The sequence below is a fragment of the Carettochelys insculpta genome, chromosome 1, assembly GCF_033958435.1.
Source record: "Carettochelys insculpta isolate YL-2023 chromosome 1, ASM3395843v1, whole genome shotgun sequence".
NCBI classification, from domain to species: Eukaryota; Metazoa; Chordata; order Testudines; family Carettochelyidae; genus Carettochelys; species Carettochelys insculpta.
Window position 1 is genome coordinate 149,605,605 of NC_134137.1, and position 12,116 is coordinate 149,617,720.

The window sequence follows — 12,116 nt, forward strand, 5'->3', positions numbered from 1 at the left end:
GGTGCTTTTAAGTAAATGTTCACATGAATAACTGCAGAAGTGGGCTCTTATTGCCTATTCATTGCCCACATTTCTTAAATGATTTCTAAGTAGTCCATTCTCCTTATAATGCATAGTAGATAGCCAAGTCAGCATTCTCCTATCATACCTGTGTTGCTCTTGCTTTTGATATACTAGCAACTTTTAAAGTGGCTAGAATGCTGGTCTGGGACCCAAGAGTCTTGCATTCAACTCTTGGCACTGCCATTGGTTTTCTGGGTGACCTACCTGCCTGTGCCTGTTTCCTCTTCTGTAGAATGGGGTGATGGTGCTGTTTTTCTTTGTAAGCACTTTGAGATCTACGGATGACAAGTGCTGTCAAAGACCTAGACATTATTATTATTACAAATTAAAAATAGTGCTTTTTTAAAAAATCAAAGAACTTCTTGGGTAGAAGCGATCGGGGTATGGGACGCCTAGCCTAGTGGCCATGTTTGGGCCGTGATCTACATGTGAGGAGCAGTAGTCATTGAGCCGGAGTTGGATGAATGACACGAGTCAAGTTCAGTAAGAAAGAGTTGGGGTCAGAGTCAGACTGGGATCATAGGGTAGAAGTCAGAGACAGCATGAGGCAGGAATCAGGGTCAAAATCAGGCTGGGATCAGGAGACAAGGCAAAGTCTGGAGTCACAGAAAGCCAAAACCTGTGTGGTTACTCAGACAACTTTCTGGGCCAACACCTAAGGTTAAGCAGAGGCACTGGACCAATCAGATGACTTTGTGTACTTGTGTGGTACTTCCTGCAGCCTGTGCTCTCCACTATTCCCTCTGACTGAAGCAGTGTGGGGTTTCCTGGTGATACAATAGGCCTATCAGCTGTTTTAGGCTCTACAGACCTAGGTTCTAGCCTCAGGCCCCTGACACTGGAATTCTACAGGACAGAAATACTATTAGAAAACAACCAAATTCGTATTTCACTTGGATTTTGGTCATTCAGCCAAGAAACATGTTTTCTTTTTTTCCCACTCAAGGCTGCTAGGAACTGCTTGGTTGACAGTGATCTCACTGTGAAGGTGTCTGACTTTGGGATGACGAGGTAAGCCACAGATGGAATCTTCAACCTCTGCCATGCAATGATGTCACTCGTGAATGGTTTATTGGTGTTACTCAGCCTGGGCTGCCATGAAGCCAGTTGCTAATGAACTGGTTCTTGGTAACATTAAACCACACAGGCTATGTACTTCTCTTTAGTCCCACAGAGTTAATGTTGTAACCCAGTCTTGGTCTTTCACTGAGATGAGAAATAGAAGATGCAGACTCCTTGTGGCACTAAAGATGAGAGGGCAAATGTAATGCATGCATGTTGCTATTTCATGCCCATCCCAGAAAGCTGAAATATGTTCTCTGGGTTAAGAGATTTTATAATGCCCCTTTGTGAGGGATGCACATGATTTGGGGTTGCTGTTCCCTTTAGCAATGACATTACAGGGCTCCTGACAGAATTGCCCTGCCCCTGGTCAATGTGCTGGGGATGGGGCAGCTCTAGGCCCCCAGAAAGGCAGGGCCTCATGTAATGAGCAGGGTAAAGGAAATAGCCTCCTCCCACTAGCCCTTCAGCACTGCCTGGCCCAGGGCATCTGTCCCTTTTACTGTCTGTTGGTGTCCCTGTGTGCCCCATTTTGCTGCTGGCATGGAGGGCCCACATGGGCACAAAGCTGGACCATGGGTGGCAGCTGGACAGCACATGCATGCACATGGCACATGCAAGCTGCCACCACCATATGTAAACCTATATAAAACCAAGGTTCACCCACATCTTGAATACTGCATACAGATGTCTCAAAAAAGATACATTGGCATTGGAAAAGGTTCAGAAAAGGGAAACTAAAATGATTAGGGGGTTGGAACCGGTGTCATAAGAAGGAAGATTAAGAAGACTGGCAAATACTAACTTAGAAAAAGGAAGACTAATGGGCGAATATGATAGAAGTCTATAAAATCATGGCTGGTGTGGAAAAGGTGAATAAGGAAAAGTTATACTTGTTCCCATAACAAAAGAGCAGGAGTCACCAAATGAAATTAATGGGTAGCAGGGTTAAAACTAACAAAAGGAAGTTTTTCTTCCCGCAGCTCATAGTAGACCTGTGGAACTCCTCACCAGAGGATGTTGTGAATACCAGGACTTTAACAGGGTTCAGAAAAGAACTAGATAAATTCTTGCAGGTTAGGTCCGTCAGTGGAGATTAGCCAGAATGGGTAGGAATAGTGTCCCTAGGCTCTCTTTGTCAAATGCTGGAAATGGATGACAGAAGAGGGATGTTCTGTTCACTCCCCCTGGGGCACCTGGCATTGACCACCTGTCAGAAGACATGATATTGGGCTAGATGGACCTTTGGTCTGACCCAGTATGGTCATTCTTATGTTCACCACTGTGATTTAGAAGTGTCAGGGAGCTCCCAGTCACCACCGCCACCACTGTACCAGTGGCCCAGAGCCCCAGATCTGTCTAAGATGTCCAGGCCCTGGACAATTGCCCCCTTTGCCCTCCCCGCCAGCAGCCCTATGACATTGTAAAGAGTCCTTTGATAACTTGAGGGCAGTGATATGTTATAGTTTCTGTCAGGTCACCTGGGTTTCTATCCAGCTTAGTTTACAGGCTTCATGGATAGTTCTTGCAGGCCATTCTGGGCAGAAGTGGTATTTCACTAGATATTTGTCATTGCCTATCAACTGGCTCTTCCCTTGCAGGTACGTTCTGGATGACCTCTATATAAGCTCATTAGGGTCTAAGTTTCCAGTGAAGTGGTCGGCACCAGAAGTTTTTCATTATACCAAGTTTAGCAGCAAATCAGATGTATGGGCCTATGGTAAGTATGTGTGGGATTTAACCTTTCATATTTAAGATGCTTAATGACATAAAATGCAAACTAGACTGCATATTTGAACAACCCAAAAAAAAACAAAACTGGCAGGCATTAACAACTACTGTGCGAAAATGTAAGGTATTTATTACATACCGTATATATTGTGCTTAGTATTGTCATGCAACAACAGAGCAAACCACTGTAACTTTAATGGCTTCTTTGTGGAAGCAGATGTAGAGTCTGGCCCACTACCTGTGTGTTGTTCAACATCTGTGTCACGCAATGCCTGGGGTGAGTCACTGGAGCGGAGACCAAATCTGAAACCACAGACTCTACACACTCAAGTCTCCCCTGCCTGAGTAAAAAGGCCTGTTCAGCTAGTTGAATGGTTGTAGCAGACTCATAAACCTCAAGCCTAGCTTCTAGAGTTTTAGAGCATGCTGTACTGTGTCATAAAGGGGTATATGTGCCCTGCTAGCTTCTTGCCAGAACGTAGAACCTGCTGCACTTGTTTCCAGCCAGGAGAGTTGAAACAGGTGAGTTCATGGGAACCTGGCGCTGAGCTGTGGACAAGGTAGAGGGAAGGTTTTCCCAATTCTTCTTCCTCCCAGCTTTGTCTCCACTAGTCACCCTATCCCATTAAAAGAGAGACTGCAGTACCGAATATGTTTTGCTTGTGTCCTGTGCTATTTTATTATACGTATACAGATGACATCACAATTTCTTGAGTATAAATGATAGCTTTCCCTGTTTGCTTTTACGTGGTGGGCAGAATCCTAGCTTTGATGAAGTCTGTGCCAATTTTGGCATTGGCTTCAGTGGGGACAGCATTTCACCCGAGAAATACAGGGCCTGATCTTCTTCTCATTCTCAGTGATTCATTGATCCACTGCAAACAAGAAAATTAGGCTCTTCTGTTAGATGAGTATTGCTGAAGTGTCTTGATCTGGACTGCTATCTGTTAAATTCCTGTCTTTCAATACTGATAATTTCCCCAGGGATCTTAATGTGGGAGGTGTTCACTCTGGGAAAGCAACCATATGAGCTGTATGAAAATATAGAAGTGATTGAGAAGGTTTCTGAGGGATATCGGCTTTACCGGCCGCAGCTGGCCTCAGATACTGTCTACCAGTTAATGTACAGCTGCTGGCATGAGGTATGTACATTGATCTATGTGCTCCGGAGAGATGATCTAAAATAATTGGTGTGATGCATGACAGCTAGCTGGGGGAAAAAAAATCAATATGCCAACTGTTTGTTTCTGATAAAGAACATCATTTGTAGAGTAAAAATAGCTTCCATAAAGCACTCCACTACAGTACACCAGAGGAAGGACCCATAATTAATAAGATAAAGTGAGGAAATTTAGTGTGAAGAACTAAATGATTTTCCTTTTGAAGAAGCTGCACCATCCACTTATGAAGATAACTTTAAAATATGTCTCAAAATAGATGACAGGTTTGGAGTTTGAGGGATTTACCACAACGTCGATATGCCTGCAATTCTAAATGTACAAGGCACTGACACGGGTTGTATGTCAAACACTGATCATTCTGTGTCCATATTTAAGTTTATCTAAAGGATCAATGTCTGCCAGGCTGCCTACAGTGACTCTGGTACAAAAAGTATTCCTGATTTATTAGTCTTCATCCAACCTCTCTGTACTTTTCTTTAAATTGTGAAATGTCCCTTCTCGAATGCTTAGAAAATGCCTGCCAGATTATTGCTGCTATCATAAAATAGCAGTTGATAATTTTTCATGTTACTCACACCAAACATGAGAAAAACAAGTACTACTTCAACAAAAATTTTAGAGAAAGAACAAGCTCTAATCAGAAAGCTATAGCAATAGAAGAGAGATTTAAAGCATACAGAGCTATCAAAATCAGCAATTGTTTTGCCACATAAATGCCATTACCTCTCCATAGTTCTATGTACATGAGCTAAGATGAATGAATATGTTACAGTAACTGTTATAATTTCAGTGTTAAGTATCCATGTACATTGTTTTTTGTTTTCTTATAGCTTCCAGAAAAGCGCCCCACATTTCACGAACTCCTATCACTTATTGAGCCACTCAGAGAAGATGACAAGCCTTGAAGACAAGTCCTCATAAAGTAGCTTTGAATGCTGTTTGACATATCACTTGTCTGTATTGTGGAAACTAATACACTTGTATGAATTCTGAAATCTAACCAGCAGTATTACTCTTTTTCCTACCCCCCTCAAATGTGCAGTGCTTTGACAGCATGAAGAAAACTTGCCCAAGGGGTGACTGGTCCCGTCTGAAAGAAGGGTGTAGAAGAATATTGTAGATGTTTTCAGTGTGACCCCTCCCCACACAGTACTTTACTGCAGTGAAGTATACAGTAATAATGTACACTTATCTGAGGTTTGTTGTGGTTTTTTTTCCAGGTCACAACAGGTTTTTATTAATCTTTATGTGGGCAATTTCAGCTTCATACATTTTCTCAGTATCATATCAGATCTCACGGCATTTTCTGTTATATAAGCCTGAGGTTGGCAGTATGGATCAAATTTATACTGGTGCCAGTGGCTGCAGCTCAGTGGCATTAATCTTAATTTCAATCATGCGGATGCCATGGCAGATGAGACAGCGTATCTGTTTGGTCAAAATAGGGTGAGGTCAGAATGGGAATCTTTCCATTGACTGGTGCATATTGGATTGGGCCCTAATGACAAAAGTTAAATCCATTATTCATTCTGAGTTGGATGTGTGTGATATCTGAAATACAATTATGGGGCTACTGTTTATGTTCTTGTTCCCTATTTAATCCCTAAAATGCAATACTATCCTTACCTAGAGTTCCAGGATCCTTAACAAACCAATCTATTGAAACACCCCTATGGGAACTGCAAGGCAAGATACTTGAAGAAGCCATCCCAGTTTGAAATGTTAATAACTTTGGTAGGACCATACGTTTCAAATCTGAGTGCTTGGCATTTGGCATCTAAATCCATATTTGTACACTTAAAAAGAAGGGTCTGACTTTTCAAAGGTGCTAAGCAATCGTAGCTGCCAATGACTTCAGTAGTAGCTGGCATGCCCAGAACCCATACGTGCCAACTTCATGGGTGTCTGGGGCTGGAGCTCCCAGGGTTAAAAATAGTGGGTGATCAACATCTGCCAGCCACAGCTGTTTGGCAGCACCCTCATATCTGCTTGTTCAGGGCACTGCCAAACAGCTATTTGGGAATGCCCCAAACAGATGTCGGGGGGGAGGCGCGGGCTTGGAAGGGGATGGAGATCAGCAAGTGGTGGGCAGGCAGGGCCTTGTGGGGCAATGGAAATAGGTGAAATGAGGGCAGGCTTTGGGAGAGGGTGGAGTGAGGGTGGGGCCTCAGCAGAGGGGGTGGAGCAAGAAGAGGCAAAGTGAAAGTGAGGTTTTGTAGGGAGGGAAAGTGTGGGGGCCAGGCCTCAGGGCAGAGAGGTGGTGAAGCAATGCCGGGGAAAGGGAAAAGTCAGCACCTATTTCAGCACCTCTGAAAATGTGGCCACTTCTGTGTAAGTGTTTGAATATCCATCTAGGAGCCAAACCTTAGGCACAAAGGTTTGCAAATTTTGACCTATTTTCTTGTATAAATATGTTGAAAAATTTTGAATAATGTTTGATTCACAGTTTTTGATTCACCTTTTGGAAATCAAAAGTTTGTCTAAATGTAAGCCATTTGGAAACTTCTTCCATATTCCTTGGCCAATATTTGATGTTGGTCTTTCTCTTGCTAGCATCAAGTTTTATGGGCATGGACATGGTAGCCGCTTCTCTTTCAACTTGATCATGTTCAGAAAAGGCTTTCATCTGTGGTTTGAACAGAACTCCAAACCTGCGTGAGGCAGTATTGCTTGTCCGAGTCTAAAAACCCAAAGTGGAGAATTGCAGAGTTGATTTGGTTAATGTCTTTAACAGAATCCTATGACTTTGCATTACTATACTGTAATTTCACACGGGGCCATTCTTAGGATGTAAGGGGTCCTACACAGGACTATTAAACTGGTTCCCCGATGCCTGATGGCAACCAGGGGGACTGACGGCTATTTAGAGATGTGATTTTGTAATCTTCAGAAAAACACTGTGAAATATTTTTAAAATAAATTTCAAATGAAGGTCCCGTAAACTGACACAGTAAATTCTGAAACTGACTGTGTATAGCTGGGATTGGTAAATGCCTGTTAAATGGGTTCATGGCCACTTGAATGACTCTTTCACAGGTCCAGTGTTCTGTTACTCTCTCTGGCAGCTTTTCCACTTTTAAATTAACTTGATCCACTCTGGAGGAAGTAAAACCACAGCACAGGGATAGGAAGAGGCAGGTCAGTGGATATTAAGACCCAGCAGTACCCCAAATTTTTGGGTGCCCTACACAATATTATATTCTGCGTATGGATAAGGATGGCTCTGACATCACTTTTGAATGCAACATTGCACATCCCAGTGCACAAAATTACCAGAGTTTTATGGCAAATTATGATTTCTGAACCTACATGTGATGAGCCATCCTGCATCTAGAGGAGACATTTGCAACTTTGAAGTGAAAGTGTTTGTCTTAGCTGCAAGTTATGAATGGATGCTTAGGCTGTGTTGTTTTTAGCCCACAGCTCTTATTCTGCATTGTTGATTATATTACTTGCTTGGCATTTTGTGACATTGCAGCAGAAAGGGAACACTGCATACTTAGTTGCTTTCCTGTTTGCATAACATTTGTTTGGTGGGCCAAATGAAAGGTAGAACAAGATACACAGGAGAGTAGAAAGATGCAAAACACACATGGCTGTCAAAAGGGGAATTCAGACACTAACAATAGGCTTCCATATTAAATATTGTGAAATATGCACCAATTATATGAAAATATTAGTGCATATGCATGTATACATCCACCGTTTTGTTTTAGTAGCAAGACACTGTCAGCTGCATTAATGTCATTTAGCTAGACAGCAGCAGCATTTTAACCGGGTCAGGTATGCTGTTTCACTGAAACATTGATGAAATAGAACCAAGCCCTTGTTGTTCTATGATTTCATTATTAGAACAAGTCCAAGTCTGCTAGATCAGCAGTTCTCAACCAGCTGGCCATCGCAAAGGTCTGAAACTCAGGGACTCAAGCCCTGCCACCTAGTAAGGAAACCAAAGCCTGAGAAACTTAGCACTGCAGGGCCTGCTGCGGGGTGGAACCCCAGGCGGTTCCCTAATGCTGAACCTGGCTTTTCTATGCAGAAAAACAGTTGTGGCACAAGTGGGCTATGGAGTTCCTATCACATGTTTGGGGGAGCCTCCGGCAGAGTAAGGTTATGAAACCCTGTGCTGGATTAAAGGCCAAGTCTTGGTCCCACACCAGTGGAAAATGCCCGATAACTTAGATGGGATTGAAACAGAAAACAACCACATTAAGCACTTCTCTGCTCACAGGTGCCAGTTCCTCCAGGTCTGAGGACTCCTCAACCCTCCACTCCATCCCTAGTCCTTCCCATACTCCCACTTCTTCCACCCATTGCCACTGCCTTCTCTGTGTGTGCCCTGTCCCAGCTCCTCCCACCTGCCCCAGTGCCTCCTGCACAATCTGAAACAGCTGATCACAGGGGGGTTGGGGGAGTGGGAGTGGGGAGCTACCCACTTCGGAGTGCAAAATACCCTCTGTTGCTGCTGTCTTCTTTGTTTTGGCTTGACTTTGTTCTTGCAGAGCTGCGAATCACCTCTGCTGCCAGTCTAGTCAGATTTTTATATTGTGCTCAGCAGTAATAGTATCCATGCACCCCAGTGTCTCACACCCTGAAGTGTGTGTTTGTGTTTGCACACTGCTTGTTCCATGTTTGGGTAAAAGACTTGTATGAGCTCATAATTACACAGAGTGGAATCATTAGCCAGTACTACTGTCAGTTTGCATATGTCATGCCAGCCATTTTTCTGAATCATTGGTACCATAGGAACGGTAACTAAATGTTTCTGTATGATCTTGTCTTCTGTGAGCAAGACCTTCTAAACGGAGGTGTTGTTTGTTTCAGTGCAATGAGAAACATGTGAGGTCTCATCATGGGAAAATACTGAAAGCAGGGCCATGAATAGACTTCAACTTCCTACTTCTAACCTTGGTCAGTCTGTACTGTCATGGTCCGTCCTTTTGTCTCCGGTGCCCAGAATACGCCGCCTGTGTGCCCACCACCAATTCCCCTCTATGGTTTAGTTTTTATTATTAGTTAAATGTTTTAGTACATTATAGCAGTCTTAAATACTAGCTGGAGGGACTGCATGTGTTGTTCAGCACCCAGCGTAACAGAGCCCAATCCTGACTAAGCTTTTCAGCACTATCATAGTGATATAATTACTATGTAATTAATTTTAAAAATAACATAACTGCTAAAGTAACGTTGTCTGTTCTAACTTTATGATCAACTGCTGATGCCTAGATAATTTGATACAGCCCAGACACTAGGCATATAATATATGTAGCTTTTCTGCCAAAAGCTAGCTCTAATGGCTACATCAGATCAGTCTCTCCCTAAACCATTTCCTGGTGAGGTGACAATTTCCTTCTTTACTGTTTAATGCAAAAGCACTTGGGTGTTCTAAGAGAGACTAGAAGTTGTGATTTACCCTCTCCATTGTTTTGGTTTCCTTCAGTCAGTGCAGCTCAACTGCAATAATGCCGTTGTCCAGGATTTCCAGAAAAAGGTGCCTAAAGTAGGCTCTTAAATCCAGCTTAAGGTCACTGCGTGGAGTGACCTGATTTTCAAAAGTGCAGAGGACTCACATTTGTACTGAAATTCACTGCACCCGAACCTAGTTGTACGCGAACATTGTGAGCAGTGAAGAGGGCAGCAGCTAACAGGGCGTTTGCCTAGAAGAACATCTGAGAGGAGCTCGGGCAAGTGTGGCTTTTGTGGGGCTGCATTGTGAGCTGGTGGGTTGCATCACCAAGTGTCTTTTTGTCTGTCTGCCTGTCTGAGCGTTTGTTTTGTAGTTCTGCAAAGAGCAGCAGTTTGGAAGTGTGTTTGTCAGTTTGATAAGTTTACAAAAGTGTGAGTTGGGAGTGCTTTGTTCCAGGTAGGCCAGGCAAGGCTTTGAGCCTGACCTAGCCAGTACCCTTTAAGAAGGCAGCCACAGAGAACATTGTGAGCAGCCAACTGGGAGTTTGCCTATGAGTTCACCTTGCGGGGAGCCCCATACTGGTTGTCTCTTTCTTTCTTATAGTTTTGTTTCTCTTTTGCCTTTCAAGGCAACACCAAAACAGAACAGAAATATGAGGGAATTCTCTGAAGAAAGGTAAAAATGGAGAGTGACAAGTCAGCTGTTGTGACCTGCACAGCATGTGCCATATTGGTCTTCCTCCCAGAGGATAGAAGGGATTTCGTGTGTACCAAGTGCAAGCTGGTTGTTGTCTTGGAAGAGAAGGTTAGAGGACCTGAGGTGCAAATATCAACATTCTGGTCCATCGCAGAAGGTGAAGGCTTCCTTGACAGAAGGCAGAGTTTACTACAACAAGCACAGCAAGCTGAGCAGCCAGCGAAGGCAATGCTAAACAAGGAAGAAAACCGGAAGCATATAACCTCAAGGAGAAGAAAGCCAGTTCAGGCATCTCCTATTCCAATAGAGATAAGCAACTGCTTTCAGGATCTCTACCCGGGTGATTCAGTGGAGAATGCTGTGGCAGAGACTTTACAGGGACAGGACCAGAAGATCCACTGACTGGAAGGTATGGGATGCATAGTCCGAGGGGTGGCAGTTCTATGACCACCACCTCTAAGGGAAGAAGATGGCTGGTAGTGGTCAGGGACTCCCTCCTAATAGGGACAGAGTCATCCATTCCAGAGTCATCCAGACCTGGAATCCCAGGAAGTTTGCTGCTTAGCAGGAGCGAGAATCCAGGGTGTGATGGAGTCTCTTCCAAAAACCATCAAGCCTGTGGATTATTACCCTTTCCTACTCCTCCATGTAGGATGTGATGACACAGTCAAGAACGACCTTGAGCAGATCACTGAGGATTATGTAGCTCTGGGAAGAAAGATCAAGGAATATGGAGTGCAAGTGGTGTTCCTGTCCATCCTCCTGGTTCAAAAAAGGGGGAGCAGGTAGAGATTGTTGAATCATGGAGGTAAATTCATGGTTGTGCAGGTGGTATCAGAGAGAGGGCTTTGGTTTCTTCAACCACGGGACTGTTTCGGGAAGAAGGATTTCTAGGAAGAGATGGGATCCACCTAATGAAGAGAGGAGAGAGCATCTTTGCAGGCAGGCTTGCAAACCCAGTGAGGAGGTCTTTAAACTAGGTTTGTCAGGGCATGGTGACACAAGCCCTGAAGTAAGTGGGGAATGAGGATGGAACAACAAAGGAGGACCCCTGTTTCAAAAGCAGAATGTGGGCCAGTCAGCTACTATCTAAGGTGTTTGTACACAAATGCAAGAAGCCTGGGAAACAAACAAGAACAATTAGAGGCCCTGGTACAGTCCAACTATGAGGTGGTTGGAATAAGGGAGAGGTGGTGGGATAACTCACATAACTGGAGCACAGTCATGGAAGGGTATAAACTGTTCAGAGAGGACAGGCAGGGGAGAAAAGGAGGAGGAGTTGCGCTGCATGTGAGCGAGCGGTACAATTGCTCAGAGCCCCAGTACATGCAGTGCAAAGAGCCAGCTGAGATTTTGGTTAAGCTTTAGAGGTGGAAGCATGAGCGGTGATGATGTAGTTGGTGTCTCCTATAAACAGCCAGATCAGGTAAATGAGGATTTCTTCAGATCACTAAGAGAAGCTTCCAAATCACAGGCCCTGGTGCTCATTGGAGACTTTAACCACCCAGACGGTTGTTGGGAGACAAATACAGCAGCACACAGACAATGCAGAAAGATTTTGGAGCATGCTGGGGATAACTCCCTGGTACAAGTGCTGAGAGAACCGACCGGGGACCGTGCACAGCTTGACCTGCTGCTCATAACCTGGGAAGAACTAATAGCAGAAATAGAAGTGGGTGGCAACTTGGGCTGCAGTGACAGAATCCAGACAAAAGGAAGAAACATGAGCAGTACAATACAGACCCTTGATTTCAGATGAGCAGACTTTGACTCCCTGAGAGAATTGATGGGCTGGATCCATTGGGAAATGGATATGAAGGGGAAAGGAGTTCAGGAGAACTGGCAGTATTTTAAAGAAGTCTTATTGAAGGCACAGGAACAAACTAGCCTGATGCACAGTGAGAAAAGCAAACATGGTAGACAACCAGCTTGGCTTAACAGAGAAATCCTTGGTGAGCTCAAACTCAAAAGGGATG

At 44.0% G+C, this 12,116-nt stretch overlaps 1 protein-coding gene across 5 annotated transcripts in view; it reads left to right on the forward strand.

Moving 5' to 3' along the window:
- The window catches only part of BMX (BMX non-receptor tyrosine kinase), a 66,308-nt gene extending 60,984 nt beyond the window's left edge, over window positions 1-5,324 (forward strand). For 4 of the 5 annotated variants that reach the window (XM_074993448.1, XM_074993441.1, XM_074993431.1 and 1 more), the window contains 4 exons: window positions 1,010-1,074; window positions 2,727-2,845; window positions 3,841-3,998; window positions 4,868-5,324. In XM_074993448.1, the coding sequence (XP_074849549.1) occupies window positions 1,010-1,074; window positions 2,727-2,845; window positions 3,841-3,998; window positions 4,868-4,942 (417 nt within the window). In that variant the 3' untranslated portion in view covers window positions 4,943-5,324. The remainder of the gene's footprint in view (window positions 1-1,009; window positions 1,075-2,726; window positions 2,846-3,840; window positions 3,999-4,867) is intronic. The other variant, XM_074993466.1, reaches the window with a different exon arrangement.
- Window positions 5,325-12,116: the final 6,792 nt, after the last annotated feature.